Source organism: Triturus cristatus, chromosome 2_2 (assembly GCF_964204655.1).
Source record: "Triturus cristatus chromosome 2_2, aTriCri1.1, whole genome shotgun sequence".
Lineage (NCBI taxonomy): Eukaryota > Metazoa > Chordata > Amphibia > Caudata > Salamandridae > Triturus > Triturus cristatus.
In genome coordinates this window covers 959,069,343-959,083,532 of record NC_140582.1, presented here as the reverse complement: position 1 = coordinate 959,083,532, position 14,190 = coordinate 959,069,343, and the positions used below count along the sequence as shown (strand labels likewise).

The window sequence follows — 14,190 nt, the reverse complement described above, 5'->3', positions numbered from 1 at the left end:
GGAAGCTCCCAGGCTGCATTGCAAATACCCAGTCTAAAAAGACTGAAAAGCTAACTAATAGCTGCATAGCAAAAAACTGACACCGTGCCTTTAAGGCACACCTGACCCCCACCTTCCCATCATGCCTCAGGGGTGGCAGTTAGGTCAGTTCTTTGCGGCGACTGAAAAGTTATGGCACAAAGAAATAACCTCTGAAAACGATCACACCTTTGCCCGGGGAGGCGGGAGGGTTGCTTATGACTTTGATGAGGATACCCCTGGAAGAGAACTAGGATTACAGGTAAGTAACTAATCCTTCTCTTCCAGGGGGATCCTCATCAATAGTCATAAGCATTAGAATAGAATAGCGAGCCTCACCTCATCCCCCTGCGGGCAAAGGAAAGAAAAAAACAGAGAAGGAACAGTATGCTTAGATAGACCCAGCTACCCAAACAGGTTCCTCAAGGAGGCTTGGCCTACTTGGGCATCCGCCCTGGAATCGGATTCGAGGCAGTAGTGCCTGGTAAAGGTGTGAACCGATTTCCAAGTGGCCGCCTTGCAGATCTCTGCCATTGGAACGTCATGCAAGAAAGCTACTGTGGCCGCTTTCCCTCTAGTAGAATGAGCCTTAGGGGCCAAAGGTAAGGGCCTTTTCGCCAGCTGGTAGGCTAGGGTAATGCAGGAAACAATCCATCTGTAAATGGATCGCTTAGCTGCTGGGAAGCCTGTTCTCATGGCGCCATAGTTGACAAACAGTTGATCCGTCTTCCGAATGCCTTTGGTACTTTCCAGGTAGAATTTAAGTACCCTCTTGAGGTCTAAGGAGTGGAGCGACCGCTCAGCCGGGGTCGCTCGATTCGGGAAGAAGGATGGCAGAGAAATGGACTGATAAATATGAAAATCAGACACTACCTTAGGGAGAAAAGATGGATGTGCCCTTAAGACCACTTTGTGCTGGTGAAAAACTGTGTACGGCTCTTTAGTACAGAGAGCCTGGATTTCGCTTACTCTGCGTGCCGATGTAATGGCTACCAGAAAAGCAGCCTTCCACAATAGGTGCTGTAAGGAAGCTCTGTGGATCGGCTCAAAGGGTGGGCCCATCAACTTGGACAATACTAAGTTCAACTCCCACGGAGGAGAAGGGTTTCGAACAGGGGGGTAAACTTTCTTCAACCCCTGCAAGAAGTCCTTGACCACCTGCATCTGGAAAAAGGAAGGTTGTGGGAGACCTCCTGTAAGCTGTAATGGCAGACAAATGGACCCTGATGGATGCATACTTCAAGCCTGTTCTAGCTAAGTGCAGAAGGTAAGGAAGGATGACGTCCTCCTGCCCCTTTGTAGGATCAAGGTGATTCTCCCTACACCAAATGAAGAACCTCTTCCACTTAAACGCATAAGACGCTCTCGTGGAGGGTCGCTTCGCTTCTTTTAGAATATGCATGCAGTCAGGTGGTAGACCTAAATGTCCGTATTGCAGGACCTCAGGAGCCATGCTGTTAAGTTCAGTGAGGGAAGGTTGGGATGCAGAATCCTCCCGCCCATCTTGGACAGCAGGTCCGGCCTGCAAGGCAGTCGCCTGTGAGGCCGCACTGAGAGATGGAGAAGGTCCGGGTACCACCACTGGCGCGGCCAATCCGGAGCTATGAGGATCATCTTCATGTCTGATCTGAGCAGCTTGGACACCACCTTCGGAATCAGAGGCAGGGGCGGAAAGGCGTAGGCAAATGTCCCTGACCAGTCCATCAAAAGAGCATTCCCCCTGGTCCCTGGACGGTGGAATCTGGACGCGAAGGCATGGCATTTTGAATTTGTCGTCTGCAAACAGATCGATTTCTGGACGACCCCAACAATGGAACAGGTCTGCCACCACTTCGTCGTGCAGCACCCAGTCTGGCTGATCTTCGAAGTGCCTGCTGAGTGCGTCTGCCTTGATATTCAACTCCCCCGGAAGGTGCACTGCCACTACCGAGAGGTTCCGGGTGAGCAGCCAGTGCCAGATCGCCTGTGCCTCCAGGGAGAGGGGGCGTGACCGAGTTCCGCCTGGTTTGTTCAGGTAAAACATGGTCGTGGTGTTGTCGGTCTGCACCAGGACTGAGTCGGCCTCGATTGCTGGGAGGAACGCCTTTAGAGCAAGGTGGACTGCCCGAAGTTCTAGCATATTTATGTGGTAGCCCTGTTCTGTGGTAGCCCTGTTCTTTGGTAGATTACCGATCCTGTATTTGGAGGCACCCCATGTGGGCCCCCCAACCTTGCAGCGATGCATCTGTCACCACCGATTGCACCGGAAGTGGGTGGTGAAACGGGACTCCCACCATCAGATTGTCCTGACGAGTCCACCATGCAAGGGAAGATTTCGCCACCTGGGAGAGAGAGATGTGATCTCCCCAACGGCCTGTGGACTGATCCCGTTGATCCTCCAGAGCTTGCTGCAAAGGTCTCATTCGCAGTCTGGCGTTGGGAATGAGAAAAATGCAGGACGCCATGGATCCCAGCAGAGATGCTACCTGCCGGGCTGACGGCCTCTGCATCTGCTGCATAAGCCTGCATTTCCTCTTCATTGAAGACAGTCTCTCCCCCGAAGGATACGCTTTTCCCACGCTTGTGTCCAGAACGGAGCCAAGGTAGTGGATGGACTGAGTGGGCTGCTGCACGGACTTTGCCATGTTGACGTGAAGGCCGAGAGCGTGCAACTGTCAGACAGGTCTGGAAGTCTTTCTTCACCTGCTGCTGGGATGGAGCCTTCAGCAACCAGTCGTCTAAGTAAGGGTAGACGAATAGACCCTGCTTGTGTAGGCAGGCCGCCACCACTGCCATACATTTGGTGAAGACTCGCGGAGCCGACTTGAGTCCGAATGGAAGGACTTTGTACTGATAATGCTTGCTTCCAACCACAAACCGCAAGTACCTGCGGTGATGCTTCGCGATTGCAATGTGAAAGTACGCATCTTGGAGGTCCACCGAACACATCCAATCCCCGACTTGCAGATGTGGACATATTTGGTGAAGCGCCAACATACGGAACTTCTCCTTGACGAGGACTGTTTAGGAGACGAAGGTCCAGAATCGTCCGAAACTTGTGCTCTTGATCTTTTTTGGGCACAAGGAAGTACCGGGAGTACACTCCTTTTCCGACTTGCGAAGGAGGAACTTTTTCTATGGCCTGTTTTTTGCAGAAGGGCCCTCACCTCCTTTTGGAGCAGTTTTAAGTGGTGAGGACGGAACCTTTTTGGCGGGATGTATTTCGGATGCGCTCGAAAACGTAGCGCATATCCATTTCGCAGTATATTCAGCACCCAGCGATCGTTTGTGATGCTGTCCCACTCTGCTAGATGTTGTGACGCACTTCCTCCCACTGGAGTGGGCAACGGTCGTAGAGGAAGCCACAGCTCATGACTTTCCTCCTCTTGTGGTAGTGGAGGACTGCTGCTGGTGTCCACCTCTACCCCTGCCGGATTTTCCGCCTCGAAACTGCGATTTTCCTTGGGGTTTACTCTGAGACCATTGAGGGGTTTGAACCCTCTGTTGAGGCCCCTTGCGTTGGGTGGGTCGAAAACTGCGCTTGAATTCCTTTCTTCTCCAAGCCCACAGCTTTGAGGGTGTCCAGTTCAGTTTTCATGCGCCCCATCTCATCCGTGTGAGTGCCGAAGAGGGAGTTGCCAGAGAACGGGAGGTTTAAAATCCGTTGCAGCGCATCTGGCTGGAGATTGAGGGAAGCCGCCGAAGAGCAGGCCCTGCGTCCCCAGGAGTCCTGGGTTCTGCTCTCCTTATCTGGAGGGACGGAAGAGGAGGCAGACGCCGTCTGACCCTTTCTTGCAGCCGCCACTATTACGGAGTCCGCAGGCGGGTCCATCTTCACAAAGACAGGATCAGAGGTAGCTGGCTTGTATTTGAGGATACGAGCCGGAAGCGCTTTGACGGTCGCCGGGGTGAGGAAGGTGTCCATGACTGGTTCCATGATTCCTGGGACCAAAGGCAGCAGTGGACGAGAGGCAGACTTCTGGTGAAGTGTTTCAAAAATCACCGACGTGGTGACTTGGGGGACTGACATTTCAATCCCCAACTTCCACGCTCCCCGCTGCAGCACCTCCTGGTAGGTGTTGATGTCATCTATGGGCGAGACCCTGGACACTGGGCTGCCCGATGGCGTGGGTGAATAGTCCCCGATGGAGGACCTGGTGGACGAGGAAGAGGACGATGATGGTGACCTCCGCTCCCGGCGATGATCATGAGCCCGTGATCCGGATTAATGCCCCTCCCGCCTGGGGGAGCGCGATCTGCGTCGCCGGCTGTCAAGCGACTTCCGACGTGCTGGCCTGGGAGGACTAGCTCTGTCCACAGCCTCCACCAGCCGTTGCAGCGGAGAGTCATGCACTTGACTGACATATTCCCGTAGTCTCCTTGTAGCCCCTGAGTCCTGCCAATGATGTGCTGGCAGCAGCCATCTGGGCGACAGAGAAATGGTCCCTTGAGTCTGAGGGGGGAAGACCAACGGGGTTGGCTGGCAGGTTCTAGTGGAATTGCCGGTCGTGGAGATGCCCCTGAGTGAGAGGAGGAATGGCGCGAAGCCGACTGTCACCAGGACCACCGACCAGTCCGAGGCCTGTCTCGACGTCGAGCGTGGTCTTGACGTCGATCCGTGGCGTCGCCTTCTTTCTCGCCTGGACTCTTCGACGTCGAACGACGCCTAGATGTGGACCGGCGGCCATGTGCAGTGGGCGAAGAATGCCGCCTCGACGTCGAACGGTGATGTGAAGCCGACGACGGAGGCCCTCTCTCCCGACGCCGAACGCCGTGGGGACGCCGGCGGAGATTCTGCCACTCTCGACGTCGACGCGGATGGCAACCTCGACGCCGAACGCCGTCTGGATGACAATGGCGGAGGATTCTGCTAGACGTCGAACGCTGATGGAGCCGCGACGACGGAGGGGATCGTGCCCTCGACGACGGAGGGGGTGACACTACTCGACGCCGGTCGTCGCCTGGTTGACGCCGGCGGAGGGTCCATGCTCCGACGCCGATCGTCGTCGAGACGACGGCGGAGGTTCCCTGCTCCGACGCCGATCGCCGCTGGGTTGGCGACGGCGGAAGTTCTCTGCTCCTCGACGCCGATCGTCGCCTGGTTGACGACAGCGGAGGCTCCCTGCTCCTCGACGCCGGGTTGACGACGGCGGAGGGGTGGTGTCTCGACGCCAATAGTCGCCGGGTTGACGACAGCGGAGAGGCTCTAGATCTCGTCGCCGAGTTGACGATGGCGGTCTGGACTTAGACGACGTACCTGCTCTCGACGGCGAGCCCGCTGTCGAAAGTCTCTTCTTGGAAACACGACCTACCGGAACATCTTTCCTCAGCGCCGATCCCGACGCTGAGGCGGAAGGACGAGAGGACTTGCTTCTAGATGTATCTCTAGGCCTCTTTGAGCCCTTCCTCACCGGAGATCGCCCTCTGGATGGTTGTGCCAGGCCATAAACGCGAATTCGCTCTCTGTCCTTCAAAGTTCTCTTGGACAGGCTCTGGCAGTGAGTACATGTCTTGGAGTCATGATCCTCCGGTAGACACAGGATACAGACCCTATGAGAGTCAGTCCTGGCCTTCTTGCCACAAGCAGGCCAAGGATCGAAAAGAGATGGCATTTTAAGTTGGAAAAAATGCCCAAAACTGCCTAAAAAAGACAGCCTCTTACTTTCTGAGATGTAAAACGTCGAAGTAAGGGAAAAAAACAGTTGAAAAACAGACAATATTTTCTGACAAACTCAGAAAAAAGTGGAGCTCTGTTGCCAGGATCCTTTCAGAAGGAGCCGCAAGCCTAACTGCCACCCCTGAGGCATGATGGGAAGGTGGGGGTCAGGTGTGCCTTAAAGGCACGGTGTCAGTTTTTTGCTATGCAGCTATTAGTTAGCTTTTCAGTCTTTTTAGACTGGGTATTTGCAATGCAGCCTGGGAGCTTCCTATGCTTTGTGTTTTCTAAGAATTTCTGCTGTTTTCTAAGCACTAAAACAGTTTCCAAACAAGTTATAATGTTGTTTCTCGTGTTTATAATGCTATTTTCTTATGTATAGTGGAAATTCCTTACAGCATGGTTCAGCTCTAGGGTTTATGGGCTGCAATTGCTTGTGCATACATATAGGTATATATGTATGGATATATATATGTGGGGCACATATAATATACTGTTTCCGGGATCCCGCACATGGGCGGGAATATTCTAATGCTTATGACTATTGATGAGGATCCCCTGGAAGAGAACTGAGGTTGCCTTTTTACCAAAGGACTGTTCAATTTAACTGCATATCCTTTTAAAGAAGCCTGGATATCACTGGGAAAGCAGGTGCCATGCATCCAGATGTGACAACGAATAAACATAGTTAAGTGTCAGTGACAGCATTAACATTTTGAACTAAAACCACAGAAATAAAAGTTCGAGTTAGCAGAGCCAACTATAATTTGTGCCCCTGCCATATGCTATGACATTCCAATTGGCATCACGGATGACATTACAATTGGCATCACGGATGTTTGATCACCTTTTAGGCCCTGGGGACCCCAATTTCAGGGCTGTTTAAAATGAAAGGTCCCAAGAAGCCCACCCCCAGGGCCGCGATTAATCAAATTGGGGTTTCAAAATGAGAACGCCCCCCCTCCAAGCCTTGTCTGCCTTTGGGTACCCCATACTTCGGAGCCAGCACTGTCAAAGGTGGGTGTACAACCCAGGGCACCCATCATTTACTTGTTAGGGGCTGCACGGGGGCCTTAAGGCCCACCCTGGCCCCAGCTGGCTCCCTGCAGGCAGCGGGAGCCTGCATTGCGCCTGCCCGGCCGGAGCCGCTACCAATGCGGCTCCCTTTGGGCAGTAGTAATATTTTGATTTGTTTCCTTGCCTGCATCAGTGCAGGCAAAGAAACAGATCAAAGTCTGCCCCTAGTCGGCTTGAGCATTTTCAAAACTTCAGCTGGCTAGGAGCAAATTTTGTTTTTGCTCCCGCTTGGCAGCAGATTGAAAAATGCTCCCGCCAAGCGAGAGCAAACCAGTTTCCCTGCCCGATACACTGTGCGTTAAAGCTATATCAGTCCACTCACTTGTCACATCAATCCATACATGCAGTAATTTATACACCATTCATCAACCTTACTGGCATACTCACTCATCAATACAAACACAAACTCAATCACTGAAGTACTTTTATATAAAAAGCCAGACCTACTGGTTGTCAATGCTCGATTACTTGGATAATGTGAAAATGCCCATCTTGAAGTTAGAGGACATGTATCCAATTTTCCAAGTGATGTATAAATTTGGTGCACAGCTAACATGCTGAATTGCCTTTTCCATGGTAGGGAATGATTTTGTGGTGTGCTACGACACAAGAATGTTTATCTTTTATACCAGAAGATCTTGAGGCAACTTCTTTGGGATACATTAAAATGCAATGCATACTATTTACAGCATTGCCCAGTGGATATGCCTTGGATTATTCTTTGCAAGTCTGAGATGATCTAATAAACTGCTCTACACTGGAGAACTGCAGAGAAGTGGAAAAGCTGTTGTCTTGCTGAAGTTGTTGCATCCCTGTAGAGAGCACTTGCTGAAACAGTCCTACCTCGCAAAATTCGCATTGGCTGGCCTGTCCATCTCTTCTGCAGTTGCTGGTATTGCGATACATCGCTTTGAACCATGGGGTGTGCAGCCAAGGATTAGGTGTTTTGCCCATGGGCTTTGCAATATTATTAAACAAAATCTCTTTTTGACCCAATGCTTTCAGGGTCTGAGCTTCTGACTTCACCTTTATTTTGCATCCGTAGACAGGACCAAGAGTGCTTGTTGTAAGTCATGAACTGTCGTGTAGTTCCTATATTACCCATACAGGATCTACGCTTTCGGATAACAAACTGTGGGATTGGTGGCATACTGACTCGGAGCACCCCCACCGAGAATGTTAGCCTTGGTTTTAGCTAGCTCACAGTGCCACTAGAATCTCCTCTTATCGGGGAGAGAATAATTTCTGGCAACCTCAGAACATGACAACCCTAAGCCCCCAGGATCGTGGAAACAATGTACTACTTTTCACTCAGTCACTCATGCTCACTTATTCGGTCTCAGAGTGTTACACTGAAGAAACAGTAGGGCGTGTTACATTAAGAATTTATTGCACAGTTCTTCTACAGTAAAGTAGATGTGCTGCAACAACCGTTACAGTAGCAGATCTATATAATTAGCACAGTGAAAATAAAAGGATAGTTCAGTTCTACCATCTTGCAATAATCATGAATACATACATAAATATAAAATGCATGATAAAAGAGTGCTTACTCCTACCATGCCTATCTAGATGTACCCAAGTGTACCTAGTATGTGTGAAGCCAAGAATCCATCTAGGATTTAGTCCAACATCATTACCTGAAGTGAGTTTGTGACCCAGTCCCCCTGAGGGATGTGTTAGACCACTGTCTGCTGGAGTGCTGCATGCAGGAGCCTCAGCATCTCTTGTCAGTGTGTCGGCCTGGAAATCTGTCTCTTCTTCCAACCTTAGCTAGATGTGCCGTATTTATACAGAAAGTATCTAGGGTTTTTGTCCCCAGTTTCTTGTATTAGCCATTGTTGGATTGGAGGATGACATGGGATAAACCTTGTACGTAGATATTATGCAGGTGGTGTAGCCTCTGCCTGGTTTCCAAGAACCCTTATGAATATTCATTCATACTGAATGAGTCTATTGATGAAGTTATAGGATGCTATTCAGGGAAAAACCATCCTTCTGCGCCCAGGACTAGAACTAGGTAAAGGTTCACTCCTAAAGGCTCGTTACTGTAGTAGAAGGGAGGTAATGTAGGTGAAGTACGATATTACCTGGGCCTATATTATTAGGGTACCTATATGAAACCTAAGAACTTATGATGCTTATCTGTTTAAGATTGGAAAAGAGCACCCTTAATGATCACCTGAATACCATACCATAACCAGATGGGGCTCCTGAGAAAAAGGAGGCTCAAAAAAACAAAAAACAAAAAAAACAAAAAAAAAAAGGAAACTATGGCTTGCCATTTGAGCCAAGCCCCTGAATAATGTTTTGGGAGAAACTACAGAATGTGTCCAGACTTCACGAGCTGTATCACTCGCTGCCAGTTAAGATTTTACTTCATTAAGTGGAGAGTGGTGGAAAAGGCAGAATTAGCAAGTCAAGCATGCTTGGTGTGGCCTTGAGCCTGTGCAATGAGGAAAGCCCAATAGTACAAAGAAAGAGTAGTAAGAAATGGAGATGAAAAGTAGAAAGAAATGTGCTAGCAGCAATAAAAGCAAGGCATAAGAGTTGGAAGTGGGAAGGTGGCGGTCTTACAGTAGCCACTTCACCCAGTCAACATACCCATCCCAATCCTCCCCTTTCGTTTATGGTTAGGGCTATGAAGCATAATAGAATCATTCACTGGAGCAGACTTTACCAGTGATGCCAGCGTAACTCTACAATGAAAAGAGATGATTGGACAGGATCCAGTAATGTAGAATGGAAATTCCATATGCAAATGTTTTTAGCACTCCATCACTCCTGTCCTACCCAAACACCATATCACAACAAACTTCTGTGCCATAATTATTTCCGCTCATTGGGAATTTGTTTTTATTAATTTGTGTGCAGAGACGCATAACAAGCCCTGCAACACAAATAATTTTACAAAGCCGGTAGTGCACATTCAATTCATGTAAACAGGTTATAATTCTCTATGGATATGAAGGGGTTAGACAAGCCTTACAACTGTTCACATACAACTGGGCGGGTATAATCCCAAAAGCCAACTTTGAGCTCAATTTGCCAATGTAGTAAAAAACAATTACGGACATGAAAATATGTACCGAGGTGAAGAATTCACAGAGACAACCAATTGAACAGTACTCAAGAACAGATATGGCCCACTTTTTTAAGCACACAAAAAGCCCTTAAGACCTTACCTTGCTTCATATTCTGTTCCCCCGTTCGTGCAACAGTAAGGTCCAAGGGCCCGTCCTGTTCTTCCTGAACAAGAGTTTGGTTCACTTTGACACCATTACATGTATGATTGGAGATAAAAGATCCATTTTTGCTCTCATGGATTTTTCGGCTTTTTGAAACATATTCAATTGCGAACTGACGTATCATCTTTTTCATTAATTCCTGAGCAACTAAGGGAATGTTAGGATCACAGTTCTGAGGAAGATCTAAAGGAATACATAAAATCAACATTAAAAACAGCTAGTTTACATAATTAGCCATAAAACATGCAGATGAAGATCATTTAAACTGATTTTTGAATTTACAGTTATTCAAACCTCCGTATAAGTCACTAAATGACAGAGGGTGCTTTTGAAGACTTTTCCACTTGTTAGAGGAAAGGGTCACAGTATTAGTAAGATGTATTAAGGAGAAGAACACGTTACTTACCTGTAAGTGTAGTTCTCCAGTATTGGTAGCTTTCATAGATTCACATACTTTAATCATTCTCAGTCGTCGATATGGGAGTCCCCGGTATATAAAAAAAGCAATGCTTCGATAAATACAAAATATTATAAAGGCCTAGGCCCATAACAGTCATCAAGGAAATGAGAATAAACTTTTCCCTGGCGTAATCAGGACCTCACCCTCTAGAGCACTCCTGAGAAAACCTTAGCCCCTCAGATTTGAGCACTTGTGCAAAAGATAATGTTTGTGCCCCCCCCCCCAAAAAAAAAAAAAAAAAAAAAAAAAACAAAAGGTGAGCCTCAGGGGAGGAGGATGGGTCGAACGTGAATTTATGAAAGTTACCAACACTGGAGAACTACAGTTACTAGTAAGTAAGTTCTGCTTTCCGTGATTCCATTTTGAACAGCCCATTCCCATATTTTCTGGGCTTCCAGAGACAGGGAGAGTGATCTTCTACCACCCTGTTTGTTGAGATAATGCATTGCTGTTGTGTGGTCTGTCCTGATTAGTACAGCAGATCCTTGTACTCGGCAGGAAAGCGAGCAATGCTAATCCCATTGCCCAGAGTTCCAGTAAATTGATGTGGAGTTGCTGTTCCTGTAACTACCAACAACCACTGACCACGAGTTCTTGAAGAGAAGCCCCCCACAACCTTCTAGGGATGCATCGGTGGTAATAACCAGCAGAGCTGGTTCGGTAAGGAAGGAAAGGCAGTGTGAGATATTCCGTTGTTGGGTCCACCACGCTACTGCTTGAACCATGGCCAAGTGTGATTTTTACAATGTCGAAGGATACCACTGCTTGGCGCCATTGTCGATCCCGTTGTTCCTGCAACTGACGCATTCTCAAAATCGGCAGAAATGAACGAGGAGGATGCAAGAGGACATTGTTCCCAGTAGTGACTTGTAATGGCATACTGAAAGACAGTTTCTTTTTGCAAATGCCTGGGATAGAGAGATAAGCCTCGGTTGTCTCTCCATGGAAGGAAATGCTTTGTTTACTGTGGTGTCCAGAATCGCCCCCAAGAACGTGATGTTCCTAGCAAGATGGAGGGATGACTTCAGTGTTCAGAGTCAGGCCCAGCTAGGCAAACAATTCTACACATGCCACCGTTGATGACTGAGCCGATGCTCGTGAAGTCGCTTTGATTAACCAGTCGTCCAGGTAAGGAAACACCTGGTGTCTGTTCCCTTAGAAAAGCCGCCACTGGAGCCAGACATTTTGTGAAAATTCTTGGGGCCGATTTGATGCCGAACGACAGTACCTTGAACTGGTACTGGCCTCCGGCTACAGCAAACTGAAGATACTGCCTGTGGGAAGGATGAATGGGGATTATATGAATCCTGCAAGTCTAAGGTGGTCATATGAACCCCTAGGGTTAAGAGTATCAGAATGTCTTGGAAGAAAACCATCCAGAAAGATTGCTTTTTGAGCTAAGTATTTAAGAGTTCTCAGGTCCAGAATAGGACGCCATTGACAAACATTCTTATAGACTAGGAAAAAAACTGGAATAAAATCCCCTCACTCTGGGAGATTGGCACCGGTTCTATTGCTCCCTTTGAGCATTTAAATCTCCAAGCGCATTGGATGCAGATGCTTGACCTCTTGACTTTGAGGAGTACAAGAAAGGGGGGGGGGGGGGGGGGGGGATTTGAAGGAACTCTAAAGTATGTCCAAATTGCATTAGATTGAGGACCCATTGGTCCGTAGTTATTTTTCGCCAATGATGAAGAAGATAGGCAATTCTTCCCCCCAGGGGAACTTCTGGAGGAAATGGGATAAATGTAGCCGGATCCTGAAGGTTGTCATGGTCTTCGCGAGTTATCCTTTCCTTGACAACCTCTTCCTCTAGGGTCAGATTTTGTATAGCCCCCTGGCTGTCGTTGACTGTACTGTTGTTGGTACGGCTGAGAAGATGTAGAGTAGGAGCAGTATCTGTTCTGTTGGTATCCCCCTCGATATGATGTTTGGCCTCTTCTCTAGCTCCTCAAAAGGGCACCGTCCGGTACTGCAGTGTCCCCAGGGCCTTTGTGGTATCTATATCCTTCTTGATACTTTGTAGCACATCATCAACATGTTTCCCAAACAAAGCTTCCCCATCGAAGGGAAGATCCAAGATCTTATTCTGGACCTCCGGTCTAAAAGCTGTTGCTCTCAGCCATCCTTGACCGCGCAACACCACCGCCCCTCCAACCGATCTGAAAGCTATGGTCGCGATGTCCATCGCACAATCAAGGACTTCAGCTGAAGCCCTTTCTCCCTCCTGAAGGATTTTCCTGACCTGTCTACTATCCTCAGGAATGAGGTCTATGTAAGGCGTCAGGTCACACCACATCTGCCTATCTTATCTGCCCAGATTGGCAAGGGCATTCGCGGCTTTGACCAAAAGAGCAGACATGGAAGAAAACCATTTTCCAAGCGTCTACCCTCTGTCAGGAGGCATAACGGGAGCAGACAGATTTTTTGACTTCTGCTTAGCAGCCTGGGATATGACAGTCTGGTTTGGGATGGCCCACTAAACAAGCTGGAGCATCCATAGGAGCTTTATACTTCTCCAGTCTGGCGAGCACCAGTGTGATAGTCGCCGGTGCCCTCATGACCTTAAGGCCTGCCTCCCAAACCTGGCTAATGATCGGGATAGCTCGAACTGATTTCCGGTACGGCTCCTTGAAATCATACAAGATAAACTCCGTCTGGGTAGTTGACATTGGAAGTTCAAATCTCTTCGCTGCCCTGGTCATAAAAATATTGAATCTGCCAAGGTCCTCCGGCGGTAAGTCAATCGGCACTGGAGGGAGAAGGCAGCGAAGGAATAAGGTAGTCATCCCATTCCCTGTTGGGGTCAGTTCTCTCCCTCCTCTTGGTCATCATTCGCGGTGACTGGATCCTGATGAGGTGATCTTGGCAAGGGCTCTGGCAGTAACTCCCCATTTACTCCCTATTTCTAACTGGAGTAGCTGGAATGGAGCGTGGGCGCAGAACAGCTAATGGTACCTCCTGAGATTCTGGAGTTTGTGAAAACCTTTCTGTAGTCCGCCAACATAAACTGCAGGTCCATCTGTAAGGAAGACAGCATGCCAACCATCTCTTCCTGGTAACCCTGACGATATTGTTGGAGGGTGTTGATACTCCCCGTATTCCTCCTCAAAGTCATCGTCCGGACACTTCACATGCAATTGTGAAGGGCTACATGCATAGCCAAAAGGGCCTTCATCCTCCTCTGATCCCTGCTCCTCCAGCAGGTGTGATGGTACAAGAGGCGTAATCTTACTCGGTGAGGCGATTTCTGGTGCAATTCTCTTCATGGCCACTTCCAATTTCTCTGGTGTTGTTTTCCCATCGTCAATGCAGTCGTCATCAACAGCAGTGCCTTATACGTCGTAGACGATCCGGCCGTCGGACCAGTCGTCAAAGTTCTCATTGAGGCAGTCGTCGAAACAGTCATAGATAGGGACATCGGCGACGGAGAGTCATCAGTCACAGGTCATGAAGGCTTCTTTGGGACCAACTTTACCTCAATCTTCGTCGTCAACGAAATTTTCTTCGAAGACGATCCTGTCGACGATGCAGAAATAGTAGATTTTACTTCAGGAGGCATTGAGGAAGGCTTCTTGAACTATTGTTTGACCGGAGGGGGTGATGTAGACGGCTCAGAACCAGTCTTTTACAGCCTTACCCCCCGAAGCATGTCCCTTACTCTTTTCTCTATGTTGAAATTGAGGTACTGAGCCCAGAATACCCATGAGTGGTCTTTGAAGCCTTCTCAGGACACTCTTCTGAGGTATGAG

At 48.7% G+C, this 14,190-nt stretch overlaps 1 protein-coding gene across 4 annotated transcripts in view; it reads right to left on the bottom strand.

Annotated features, from left to right (window-relative positions):
- The window catches only part of LCORL (ligand dependent nuclear receptor corepressor like), a 605,370-nt gene that overhangs the window by 504,463 nt on the left and 86,717 nt on the right, over nt 1-14,190 (bottom strand). For all 4 annotated transcript variants that reach the window (XM_085642364.1, XM_085642362.1, XM_085642363.1 and 1 more), the window contains one exon: nt 9,916-10,161. In XM_085642364.1, the coding sequence (XP_085498490.1) occupies nt 9,916-10,161 (246 nt within the window). The remainder of the gene's footprint in view (nt 1-9,915; nt 10,162-14,190) is intronic.